This window comes from Stegastes partitus, unplaced genomic scaffold (assembly GCF_000690725.1).
Source record: "Stegastes partitus isolate 25-593 unplaced genomic scaffold, Stegastes_partitus-1.0.2 Scaffold55, whole genome shotgun sequence".
Taxonomy (NCBI): Eukaryota; Metazoa; Chordata; class Actinopteri; family Pomacentridae; genus Stegastes; species Stegastes partitus.
In genome coordinates, this window is record NW_007577786.1 from 351,252 (window position 1) to 364,572 (window position 13,321).

The 13,321-nt window shown below is 40.5% G+C and overlaps 1 protein-coding gene across 1 annotated transcript; it reads right to left on the reverse strand.

The window, feature by feature from the left end:
* Nucleotides 1–6,413, reverse strand: LOC103352898 (gastrin-releasing peptide receptor-like). Its single transcript, XM_008275606.1, has 3 exons — nt 5,998–6,413; nt 3,562–3,913; nt 1–315 (listed from the first exon to the last, which is right to left on the reverse strand). The coding sequence occupies exons 1-3, from the start codon at nt 6,411–6,413 to the stop codon at nt 1–3; spliced, it is 1,083 nt and encodes a 360-aa protein (XP_008273828.1).
* Nucleotides 6,414–13,321: the final 6,908 nt, after the last annotated feature.

Sequence of the window (13,321 nt, forward strand, 5' to 3'; positions counted from 1 at the left end):
TCAGACGGTGGTTATGTTTGTTCTCCCACTATTCTGGCTGTACAAGCCTCTTGGGGAGGTGCAGCACAGCAGCTGCTTGTTGAAGTGTTTGTTGAAGCTTTTGCTCATCAGGTACAAAGCAAACGGGTTCACGCAGGAGTTGGTGAAGGCCAGGATGCGAGCGCACACGCTGGCGATGAAGTGGCCCAGCGACGTGTCCACCTGGTTGTAGTGGTAGGAGCGGTACAGGTAGATCACATGACTGGGGAGCCAGCAGACTGCAAACAAGCCCACGAACACCAGCACGGTTTTGGCCAAACGCTTCCTGGACTTGATCTGACAGGAGAGCAGATAGAAGGAATGGCTTCAGGTCTGCATGTCATTTCAACCATTTGTGACGACATATCTGCTTACCCGGATATATCCCTGTCACATTTAGCTGCTCTTTGTGTTAACTGACAACTCGGATAGATAACTGATGAAAGACTTCAATCAATCAGGATCGCTCAATACACATAAGGATTTCAAAATATAGGAATGTTGAATGAATTGAAAAGAAACACACAAATCATTAATAGCAAAAACTGTTACCAAGACCATTACATATAAAACATTAGAATTTTCACCATCTTACCATTTTGTACCTTCACTGATTTAACTTTTCATTTTCCACCAACAGGTGTATCACAGTGGTTCTGACTACAGTTGCGACAGACTTCAGCTAAGACCATTCAAACCAATGGCAGGTGAGGTGAATTATATGCTTTATCGTGTTACAATGGCAGGCTGCACAGTTGTTAGCACCATTGCCTCACAGCTAGAAGATCCCAGGTTTGAGTCCCGGTGAGGACGCCTGGGATATCTCTGTGTGAGCTTTGCATGTTCCAGGAACACACTGGGTATCACAGGTGATTCCTGATTACCTCAAACAGCCACTCACAGAACCAGTAGACAAACAAGAACTCATGATTGAGGCAATCAGGACCACCTGTGACACCCAGTGTGTTTCTGGGTTACTTAAGGGCTGACTGCAGTCTAATCACTCTCCTCCGCAGGTAACACACTGGTCTGGTTATGGGTCAGTTTTCTTTGTTTAGGACGTTTGCATTTACAACACTGGCACAGACATAATTCATGCATACACCACACACACACACACACACACACACACACCACTGACTCTGTGTACTCTCACAACCCCATACTGGTTTGATTTTTAATTTGGTATAATTTAAGTGAATAAAGACAAGCTTTTTTGAACCTGGTGTGTCTCTCCTTTTGTTGCAGACGTCTTAGCCAGGTCGTAACAAGGGTGTCCCCTGCCTTGGCCCTGAGTCGCTGGGATAGGCTCCAGCCCCTAGCAACCCTAATGAGGATTAAGCGGTGTATAGATAATGGATGGATGTTACAATGGCACCTCTCAGTGGGTGGAATATATTGGACAGTAAGCGAGCAGTCAGTTCTTGTAGTTGATGTATTTGAAGCAAGAAAATTGGTCATTGTGAGGATCTGAGTAGCCAAATTGTGACAGAAAGGCGGCTGGGTCAGAGCATCTCTGAAACGGCAGGTCTTGTGGGATGTTCCCAGTGTGCAGCGGTCAGTAATGGACCAAAGGTGATCCTAGGAATGACAACTGGTGGACCAGAATCATCCCAGACTCATTGATGTGGTGTTAAAGGTCCACAGAGGAGCTACCATGGCACAAATTGCTGAAAATCTAAATTCTGGCATTAAAAGAAAGCTGTCAGCTTCGCAGCTTGCTGTGTGTGGGGTTGTTCACTGCCCAAAGCATCTACAATGGGCACTGGAGCACCAAGTCTGAACCATGTAGCAATAGAAGGTGGCCTGGTCTGATGATGTTTTCTTTCACACAGCCGGGTGTGCTGGCGTTGTTTGATGGAAAGATATATCAGCAGGAAGCCGATGGAGGCAGTCTGATGCTCTGGACAATGTTCTGCTTGGAAATCTTGGCTCCTGACATTCATGTGGGTGTTACTTTAACACGCATCACTTTCCTAAACGCTGTTGCAGGCCACACACACTCCTTCATGGCAGCTTTTTTTCCCTGATAGCAGTGGTCTCCTATGATGCCTCCTGCAAACATTATTCAGGAACGGTTCGAGGAACGTGTCAAAGAGTTCAAGATGCTGACTTGGCCTCCAAGTTTCCCAGATCTAGATCAGATCAAGAGTCTGTACAATGTGCTGAAAAACACAATCCATGGATAGCACAGGAGATCTTCAGAGGTCTGAAGTCTCAATGGGTCGGAGCTGTTTTAGTGGCATGAGTGGACCTGCACAATATTAGGTGAGTTTTAATGTTGTGGCAGATCTGTGTGTATTTAGTGTAACCAGTGTTTTTCTTACTTTTTTCTCTTGTAATTTATAGCAAAAAGCTAGATTGACAGCTACTAAATAGACCTTAAAGAGAGACTGTGTTGTCAATGAGGAGAGGCTCCAGCTGTGAACCTATTTCTGGTTAACTCTCCAATAGTGTTACTCATGTCTTGACTCCTCAGATTTGTGTTGCAACCTCTTGTGCGAACTGATACTTAAAATATTCGAAATGTTCAGGTTACAAGAGAAGTTTGAGATTTGTTTTCCTGGCGACTGTTAGCCTAATGCCAAGATTGACACCACTGTTGATCTTTATGGTGCTTAGCTTAGGGCACAAAGACTGGAAGATTTATCCAACCAATTATGACATCATGTTTTGTTTGTTTAATCTGTACAGAAACAGAAGTGTAAACATTAATTTGCAATTTAACTGACTCCGTCTTAGCTGGAAGAAGCTATTAGGCCCCAAAAGAAATCACAAATCCTTGACATGGTGTTATTATCCGTCATTGCAGAGGCATTATCAGGCTGCAACCAACAATTACTTTCATCAGAAGTGCATCTTAGAGTTGTTTTCTTTAACAGTTATTTGATTTTGTCTTGTGAAAAGAGTCCAGACAAAGTGACAATTGTCCTAGAAGCCCAGTTGAATATATTTGAATTGATGTTTTTGTCTCAGAAACAGCCACAGAGTCAAAGATGTTGAGTTGCTGTCCCAGCACTTAACATCTGTTCACACTTTACAGGCTGGTGCAAGAGAATTTTTGGCATTTATACTTGAAAATGAAATTTGTGGGGCCTCACAGTTAAAGCGTGCAACACGTAACCACAACGGCCACAGTTCAGGGCCAGAGGGGACCTTGGCTGTATGTCCCCTCTTTCTCCACCTTTATCTTCTGTCCCTGTTAACTTCACAATAAGGGCAAAGTGGCCAAAAATTGCAGTGAATTTGGTCATTTTCTGTCAATCGACAAATCTCCTGGTGACACAGGAGTTCAGCTCTCGAGTGCTGCTTGGTTTCAGAATGTCTCCGGGAAATAATGAGCCTGACACCTACAGTGAGAGGCTATCAGGGGCAAAAAAAAATTTGGCTCCTGTGGCGTCTCAGAAAGTAAATTTTGCTCCCGACTGAGTGTGTTAATAAGTGACATTCATGCTTTTGAGCAGAGCTAGGCTGGCTCTTATGTCCCCTAAGCTTGGGTGTATGGAGTCAAGACAGGAAATCAATCTGCTGCTGTGTTCATACCTGTTTCTGGAGGTGCAGGTGTCCCTCAGCAGGGATGTCCGCTGAGCTCCTGACCAGGCTGCGAGCAATGAAGCAGTAGTAGACGGATATGATGAAGAGTGGGACGACGTAGAAGATGAGGAAGGAGGCGGTGGAGTGGATCTTGGGATGCAGCTGCCCGGTGTGGGGGTAAGGGGCACAGGTCACGAACGTCTCGTTGGTGTAGCTGGTGGTGAAGGTGTGCAGGTCGGAGAAGACGGCTTCGGGAATGGCCAGAGTCCCAGAGAGCAGCCAGATGGCTCCGGCTCGCAGACTGAAGCTGAGCGTAGCGCTGGACTTGTTGATGTCCAGAGGCTTTACGATGGCTTTGTACCTGAATCAGGAAGAATCATTTAATGGAGCAACATAAGCTTGTCGAAGTTTCCTTATTAAGCAACTGCAGAAACACGTTTCATCATCTGATCACTAATTTACAACCAGCAGGTTCAGTTTCTTTCTTATCAAAAAGATGTAACCTCTGAAAGATGATCTCACTGTAGATTAAACACCAGAGGAAATTACTGGAGGCTTTGAGTTGAAGGAAACAGCAGATGATTTTAGCTGCTGCATGTGGTGAGAGTCAGATGAAGTAGATGGTAATAAATGGTGTAGGGCGGTTTGCTCAATTTGTCCTGATGATTATAAAAGGCAGTAAAAATGCATAAAAAATGCTTTGATTGTTACACAACTCAAGTTGATTAACCTTCCAAGTGTCCCTGCATGTTTGGTGAGCCACAAAAGCTCAAAAATGCTGAAAATTTTTCTACTAAAAGTGGCATGTGGATGCTTTCTGTCCAGCATGAATTGATATTTTCCTCGCAGCGCAGCATGACAACTCAGAAAATCATTGGATGTCTGTACTTTACAATCGTCAGATCATCTCTTTACTGTTATGTCGACGGTTCCCAAATAAAAGAAGATTAAATACAGTTTAAATGCAGTTCTTTGAATTAAGTGAATCGCTCTGCTTAGAAACATCCTGTAACTTTGGGGAAATTAAGTAAAGATTAAAGGAAAGTTTGACAGCTTTAGAAAGGTAGATTTAATGCTTTGCTTTTCACACAATTATCTTGTGACGTTTCAGATATTTGAGAATTTAGTGGTTTAATTAAATGGTCTCGGAACACAGTGGAGTCAGTAGAAAATGGTTTTGACAACTGTAACTTGCTCAGAATATATAGGAGAATCTGAAAGTTCCCTTTTCTAAATAAAATAATCTATCGATGAAGTCAGACCTCCAGAACCAGCAATGACAGCAGCTGGCATTGTGTTGTGTGTAGTCTTCAGGGGACGTTTACAACCATCTTGCACACAAATGTGGCTGGTTGTGCTATTTTTAAGTAAATGTAATCCTTTTTAGGGACAAAGTTTCACATATAAATTTCTGGTGGTATGGAGAAGATTTTAGGGCAACATAGAAAGTTATAGAAACAGATATCTTTGTTGATTAGTCAAAAGTCTATATGTACTTTTTTTTCCCTTGGATTTTCACTTACAGCAACACATGACTGACTTTTTTAGACTTATTTCACTGTGATTAAATCTGATTACTTTTGACTGAAGTTGCACCAGTTAATCAATTAACCCATTAGTTGCCAATTATGAAATTAACTGTTGCTATTTTGGTAACTGATTCATCCATTTAAGTCATTTTTTTAGGAAAACCAACTCAAGTTTCTGATTTGAGCCTTTTAAAATCAAACATTTTCTTATTCCTTACTCCTCTTAGAGGATATATTATAAACAAATATGAATATATCATTCCTGGGGGGAAAAAACATGCATGCAACCTCTACTTGATCATAAAATCATATACAGTTACAGTTAATATGTCAGAACATGAAGACATTTCATTTTGGGTTTTTGGAAACACTGATTGACATTTGTCATATTTTATAGACCAAACAACTAATTTGATATTCGAGAAAATATTCAACCGATTAATCACAATTAAAGTATGCAGACACATGAACTATTCAGTAATCATTCAGTCACATTCAGTATTTAAAACTATAATTTATAAAACAGGACAGTTCTTTTCATAGATGTTTAATATTCTAATATTTTCCTCAACAATACAAACAAACAAATCTTAATAGCTATCACTGATTTCAAGAGGAAGTTACTTGAACACAATTTGTGGACATACATGAACAAATTAACATGAATAATTCAAATAATTATAGAGATTTTTTGGAGACTTTTTAATGCATCATTCAATTATATGGACAAGATTTCTAAATTATGTCTTTGTGTTGCAATGCTGCAGCCATGCATGCATTAAATAGACCTTTTATTATTATTATTATTATTATAAGCATCATGCCATGGGGGGGTTTTATTGAATCTGACGCAACTTTAGAAAAAGAAATCTACAAGTTGGGAAGTTAAAGCAAAAGCAGCTCAGACCGTGTGTACCTGTCGGCGGAGAGCGCGGTCAGAGTGAACACGGAGACTCCCACCGAGGTGAGCTGGATGAACGGGATCAGTTTGCACCCGACGCGGCCGAACAGCCACTCGTCCACCAGGTAGCGGCTGGCGTCCACCGGGGCGCAGGTGACCAGCAGCAGCAGGTCTCCCACGGCCAGGCTGGACAGGAACAGGTTGGGCACCGTGCGCATGGACTTCACCTGCAGACACGTCTTCATCAGGGTGACATTCCCCACCAGACCCACGACGATGATGATCCCGTAAACGGCGGCGATCCCGATGCCCGGGAGCCAGATGTTGTACCGGTGCTGCGCTCCTGCCGAGTCCCGGAACACTCCGGAGACATTCGGGAGCAAAGCGCTGCTGTCTTCAGGGGTCAGAACGAGCGGATCCTCGAGAGACATAGCAGCGGGGAGGACAGAGGTCTCCAGTGTGGTCTGTGCTCAGCCTTTCTGGCGGTTTATAAACTGTATACCCTCCTGCTGGTGCGTGCGTCACTCCGCCACATGCCTGATGGAGGTTATAATGTCCATAGGCTGATCTGACTCCACATGCACCTATAGAAATAGAACCCCTTTTAAAAAACTGTCATTTCTTTCCAACATTTAATCATCCTCAATTTATTTTACCCTTTTTGTTTGTTTGTTTTTTAGACAAGAACTTGTAAGACTCTTTCATGCTAAAGTGAAAATAGATGTATCTTGTATAAGGCCAATTAATTTAAAATCTAAAATAACAAAAGTGATTGCAAGTATTCACCACCTTCAAAGTCACTCATCTAGTTCAACACCGATGCTGCCAGATGTGCCAGAGGTCACACATCTGGTGAAATGAAGATCATCTGAGTGCAGTGAAGTTCTACAAGAAGACTCAAAGCAACTTGATAAAAAATGCTATTGAAAAGCATAAATCAGGGGATGGATACAAGAACATTTCCAAATAGAAGTAGAGGTAAATCCATGGCACATGCATAAATCTGCCAAGAGAAGGTCATCCTCAAAAACTGAGCTCATGTGCAAGAAAGAGACTAGAGAGGGAGGCCACCAAGATAGGTGTGACTCGTCTGAAGGTGCTGAGATGAAAGAGACGGTTTGTACAACTGCTTTGCCTTTTCTTCACCAGTGAAAGCTTCATGGGAAAGTGACAAAGAGAAGACCACTGAGGGGAAAAAAATCACATTAAATCTCACTTTGAGTTCACCAGAAGGGTGAGACATTTAAGTCAATTTGAAGAAGGTTCTTTGATCTTAAGAGACTAAAACTGAGCTCTTTGGCCACCAGACTAGACCCTAAGTCTAGCAAACACCAAACACTGCATATCATCATAAACACACCCTTACCACCTTGAAGCATGGTGGTGGCAGCATCATGATTTGGGGATGCTTCTTGGCAGCAGTCCCTGGAGGGTTTGTAAAGGTGGAGGGTAAAGTATAGGGCAACCCTGGAGGACAACCTTCTACATTCTGCAAGAGAACTGCGACTTAAGGGACTATTTGTTCTCTGGCAGCACAATGACCTGAAGCATACAGCTACATAGAAATGATTTAAAGACCAAAGAGGCTGGACTTAGAAGGAAGTGTTCACTCTGGATCCCTATGTAACCTGGCAGAGCAGTTTTGCAAGAAGAATATGATAAAATTGTAGCATCGTGATGTGTGAAAGGCTGATTGAGGCGTAATCACACAGGCTCAGTGCTGTAATTGTGGTCCAAGGTGCATCTTCTAAATGCTGCCCTAAAGAGGTAATTACTCATGCAATCAAACATTTCATATTTAGAATTTTTAAATTACTTAGTAGAACTCTGTTGAAAGAGTGTATTTTTTCCCCCCCAAATTCTTGTCAAAAAGCCTCTTTGACAAGACGCCCCAGCAGCTCAACTAAGATAAGACACCACCCCAAATATATAAGACAGCGGTCATGGATTCGACTCCCGCCCATGGCCATCTGCTGCAGGTCTCTCCCCGGTTCTTCTCCCCACCTTCCTGTCTATCTTTCACTGCTCTGTCCATAAAGGCGAAAATGCCCGTTAAAGAAAATAATTTTTAAAACGCCCCTTTGATTGATCAGAATCCAGTGTTAAAAGCAATAAACGGGGATAATTTGCAAGGGTGAACATGTGTTCTCACCACTGCAGTTCCTTCGGGGCTTGTTAAAATCCTTTAATTCCTTACTCAGAGGCTGAGTGGCTCCTCGCTGTGTTAAATACAATTCAGTAGGTATAAAAATGGAGAACGTGCCAGAGAATACATAATAAGTGATGTGATTTGTATCAATTAACAGCAAATGCGGACGGTGCATGAAATAACTGTATAATACTGTATAATAATAATAATGCAAATGCATGCAAAGCAAAATCTCAAAATTTCTTCGAAAGAGGCCCCATTGGTGGAAAACTGGTATCAAGAGGTATTCATCTAAGGACCCTTTTTTATTTTCGTTGTATCTGCTCCCCTTTGCTTCCACACAAGCATAAAGTGTCCTTCCACTCTTCCACTGATCACACACATCCATCCTGAACTGCCTCCTGGAGGTGAAGTACTGGATGGCAAAAGACCATCTTCAGCTGAATGGCAATGACGTGAAAGTGATTGTTTTTGGTTCTCCCCAACAAAACCACAACCACCAGCAGCCACTTATTCCCATTAACAGCAAAACCTTCCTGAGCCAGGAATCCATTTTTCACTCAGCACTGAAATTTGACAAACAGATTAACTCTGTGGTGAAAGGGTGCTAATTTCAACTGAGGAACACTGCCAAAGTAAAATCCATCCTCTGTCTAAATGACCACTGCATTAATCCCATCAAGGCTAGATTACTGTAACTCTCTGCACCTGGGTATTGGCCAGTCCTCTTTATCTCATCCACAGCTGCTGACTTGTAACTGGTAGCATCCCTGCACTGGCTACTTGTTAAATATAGAATTTATTTTAAAGTTATTTTATTTGTTTACAGAGCCATGCATGAGTTGGCACCTGAGCACAATTCAGAACGTCTCTTCCACGTAGTCTACCTCCAGGTCTCTTAGATCATCAGAACAAATGCTTTTCACTTTCACACAAAGGAAGCTGGTGGGAGATTTTGATCAGGTTGTATTAAACCATGCTTTATACTGTAATTAGACATAATATCGCCACAAATACAAGCAGTATCAAGTAATTTATAGAGTTGCATTTACATTCTTTATCTGCTCTTCACTGAAGCTGATGTCTACACTGAGACAGATATTCAGAACTAATGTTTGTTTGTTTTTTATAAATTAAAATATGTCATCTGTTCATTGTAGAATTTCATTACCATTTCTTTCAATTTCAGTCTGACTTGTTAGATTTGAAACAGTATTTTTAAGACGGTTTCTTCTACTGGTTGATTTTGCAACATGCAGTCATCCTGGTATTTCTGAACTGACTGCTGCCTTTGTTACTGTGGATCATGCTATCTGTGTATCTCGTCCCAACCATTGTGTGGGCATTAAAGGCACTGTCTTCAAATGGTTTGAGTCTTATCCGGCAGATAGGAGCTTTCCAGCTTACCTAGGCAAATACTCTTCTTCTGCAGCCCCTCCTGATTGTGGTGTAACTCAAGGATACATTCTAGGCCCCGTCTTGATTTCTTCATATATGCAGCCCTTGGGGTCCATATTTTAGAAACATGATATTTCTTTTCACTGTTTTGCAGATGATATACAGCTTTATCTAACAAAAAAAAGCTAAAAGTAAAGACAGTGCAGCCCTTGTTGGACTGTGTAAAAGATGTCAAAACCTAGATGGAATTTAACTTTATTATTTTAAATAAAAACAAGACAGAGATTGCTATGTTTAACCCTATTCAGACTTTTCATGTTGCCATACGTAGAGAGTCTTTCGGGGGTCCATTGGACTTGTGATAGTGGCTTCTCTCCACTATCGCTTTAGGATTGATTTTACGATTTAAATAGAATTCTATAGCTTGGTTGCATAATATTTCACCATTGTGTATAAACTGTACTGAATAGAATAATTAAATGTGAAGGTTAAGCTGTAAAGCATCGTCCATTGTTATGCTGTCAATCAGTGGAACATACTTATGTTTCATTTGTAAGTCAAAGTGTATGCATGCAAGCCTGACAGTTACACTCGGCAGTGTTTTCTTTCTCAGCTGCAGTGGAGAAGTAGTCATATCATTTAATAATTTATTTTGGCATGCATCAGATACCAACTGATTTTGATAAAGCGTGACTTCTGAAGTCTCATATCAGCTCCGGTTTTGGTTTACTCTGTTTATTTACACAGAAGGAAGATGGAACTGCTTTCAAAAGTGAACCAAAAACCCAAATCCCTCTATGTGTGTGACCTGTTGTTAAGACAAACATGAAAAAATTTGTTCTTTAAATACAAGCTTGCTGGAAATTTTTTATGCTCGAAGTATAATATTAAATGTTGGTAAAAGAGTTCAAATTACATTTTATGCTGTTTAAATTAAAAGTAGCTGCTAATTTGTTCAGGTTTTACAGATAAATCAGTTGCTTCTCAACAACTCGGTGAAGAAGGACGGCAGCTTTTATTCGCCTTGTCCTCGGCATTCTGCTTCTTTTCTTCGCTGCGGAAGTGAAGGTTAGACCTTTAAAACTTCTCTGTTTGTCTTCAGTCATCAGCAAACTTTTCACCTACACATTCTCCAAGGTCTCTGGATCTCATACTTGAGTCATATAGACGCATTAGTATCTGGAGCATCAGATGAGGCCCAACTGAGTCTCCAATTATTTTCTAATATAAATGCAAATTGAGTTTTCTTGCATCAGTGCAGCAGAAAAGACAGATGAAAATATGCCTCTCAGAGTTGGACTTCAACCATTTTTAATTTTCCAGATTCTTCTGTTGTCCACATCCGAGAATTTTACTCAAAATTGCCAAATATGTTTTCAAAGAACAGAATGGTTGCAGCTCTGGTAATTCTCAAGAGTGTTCTCTCACCAAATGTGTATTATATTCTGCTAAGACTTGAAGAAAATGGACATCAAAGAAAAATGGCTATTTGCATTTGAGCCAGGCTTTGATCTGAACTCACAAACAGGAAGCATCTCCAGAAGCTCATATTGATATTTCTGCTATTTCATGCATTAGCTGACTGGAGAAAATGATGGTTCTCAGAGCTGTGAGTGTAACTGCAACCACTTGGGTTCTCCGTTGATGTCAAAGTGAGGACCTTTCCATCTTTCTTTCAGTCAAGATTAATAAACAGAAGGGCTTTGCTTTTGTTCAGCTTTCTTGTACTCTGCTTTATTGTGGTTTCAGCAGGAAAACAAGTGTATTCAGTCTTGAAACATTTAATTAGCTCTGCATTCATAAGACGACCTTTGCTTCCACAGTCATATCTCCATGGCATTAATCATCTTTCTTTTCTGTTTTTATCTCTCTTATTCCATATTTCAAATGAAAATGTTCAAAGCTTCACAGACACAACCCCGACTCAGATAACCACTAAAATCATCTTTGAAATGGCACACAGTGTGATACTGCTGTAATGAATGTAGATGATACCTGTCATCTCTTACAACTCTGAATATTTAATGTGTTTCTTAATTCAACCCTATTCAGGACTTTCATGTTGCCACACGTAGAAGGTCTTTCAGGGTCCATTGGACCCCAAGAAAGAATATGTGCAAACTTTTAGTTGGTATTCATTACAGACTTTTATACTATGTTAAATACATTTTCTAATAAGTTGACATATTTTTGGTTGCAAATGCATGACCAATGTCTCTCTTTTTATACTTGGAAGAAAATCTTCAAAAATAAAAGAAACGATACCTGTCACCTAAACCAAATGGCCTGGGGTCCAAAAGATCCCAAAAGTCCTGAATAGCATTAAAATGATTGTATCTTGCTTCAGTCTATGAGATTCTTCTGGGTTTTGGTTGTGAAACTGTCTGGACTGTGTAAGTGAAAATCCATATTACTGTGCTTTTTGTTGGTCTGTGGTTTGTTTGTGTCTACTTGCAGTCATCTTGTGTCTTTTTTTGCATTTTTTGTGATCATGTTGAATCTCCTAATGGATCTTTTTGCAGGGTTTTATTGCCTTTCTGGGTCAGTTTGTGATTCATTTGTGTCTTTTTCAAGTATATTGTGTTGTTTTGTGGTAATTCTGACATCTTTTGTGATCATTTTGTGATCATTTTGTGTCATTTTGTTGTCTTATGGATCTTTTTGCAATCTTTAATTGTCTTTTTGACATCAGTTTTCTTTTGTTGTTGTTGCGTCCATTTCTAATCTGTTAACAGTCATTCCACTCACTGTGGTTGTTTTGCATCTATTTGTGATTGTTTGACTGAATTTCCTTTGAGTACTGTTAACAATCACTTCAAACTACTTCTTTGACCCAGAGACCACCTGACCTTTTGATCCCTATTTTATTGCCCGTTCTTCTTCTGTTGCTGCTCTTTCAGCACCTGGGACAGCAGCCGGCTGAGATGCTGGATTCTGTTGCCACCTGGTGGTAAAGATGATGAACTGACAGAGCAAAAAAAAAAACAAAAAAGAATTGGTTGACATTAATTTAATGCTTGACAGAAACACGAAAACAACAACAACCACATTAATAGAAGAATAACGAGAGTTACGCTTATGTTTGTGGGAATTATTCAGATGGTTTGAGTTGAACATTGTTTTGCTATGGCAACCATGCTGACAGTTTCGTAGCAGTTTAACTCACAATGTTACAGCTGACACAGTTTATAAAATGTTATATTATTATGTTATCTTTCTATTGATCTGCTCTTAAATGCCAGTGTTGGAACTTCATCCATAATTACCTTTTTTTTTTCTTTTTCTTTTTCTTTTTTTTTTTTAAATCACTGTCAAGGATCAAGAGCTGAGCATATTTTTATTCTCTCCGAGGGGCAAATAATTGTACACCAAGCAGTAGCTACATGATCAAAATAATAAACAGAAAATTAGCACAAAATTTTTAGTTTGCAGGAAAACTCCTACTAAGGCTTAAACTGAAAAGGATTTTCTTGTGCATCCCGGAACATTTAAGATCCAGCCACACATGAGATGAAAGCTGGTTCACCCTGAGGATAAAACAGCCAAACACAAGCTGAGCAACATTGTACATGCAGTAAAATCCAACAAGGTGTGCACAGACCTATATAGAGACTAAACAACAGCTCCACAGGCATGTGGCTTATCTCAGTAGAGACAGTTAATTGGGACAAGACTCAGCATCTGCAGGATAATAAACACTCATCTGGATGCTCGCATTCTACACAGAGCAGGCAGATGGTTTGAGAGAGGAGCTAAAGATGCCACTTGTGTTAAACTGGAACACCAACTTTG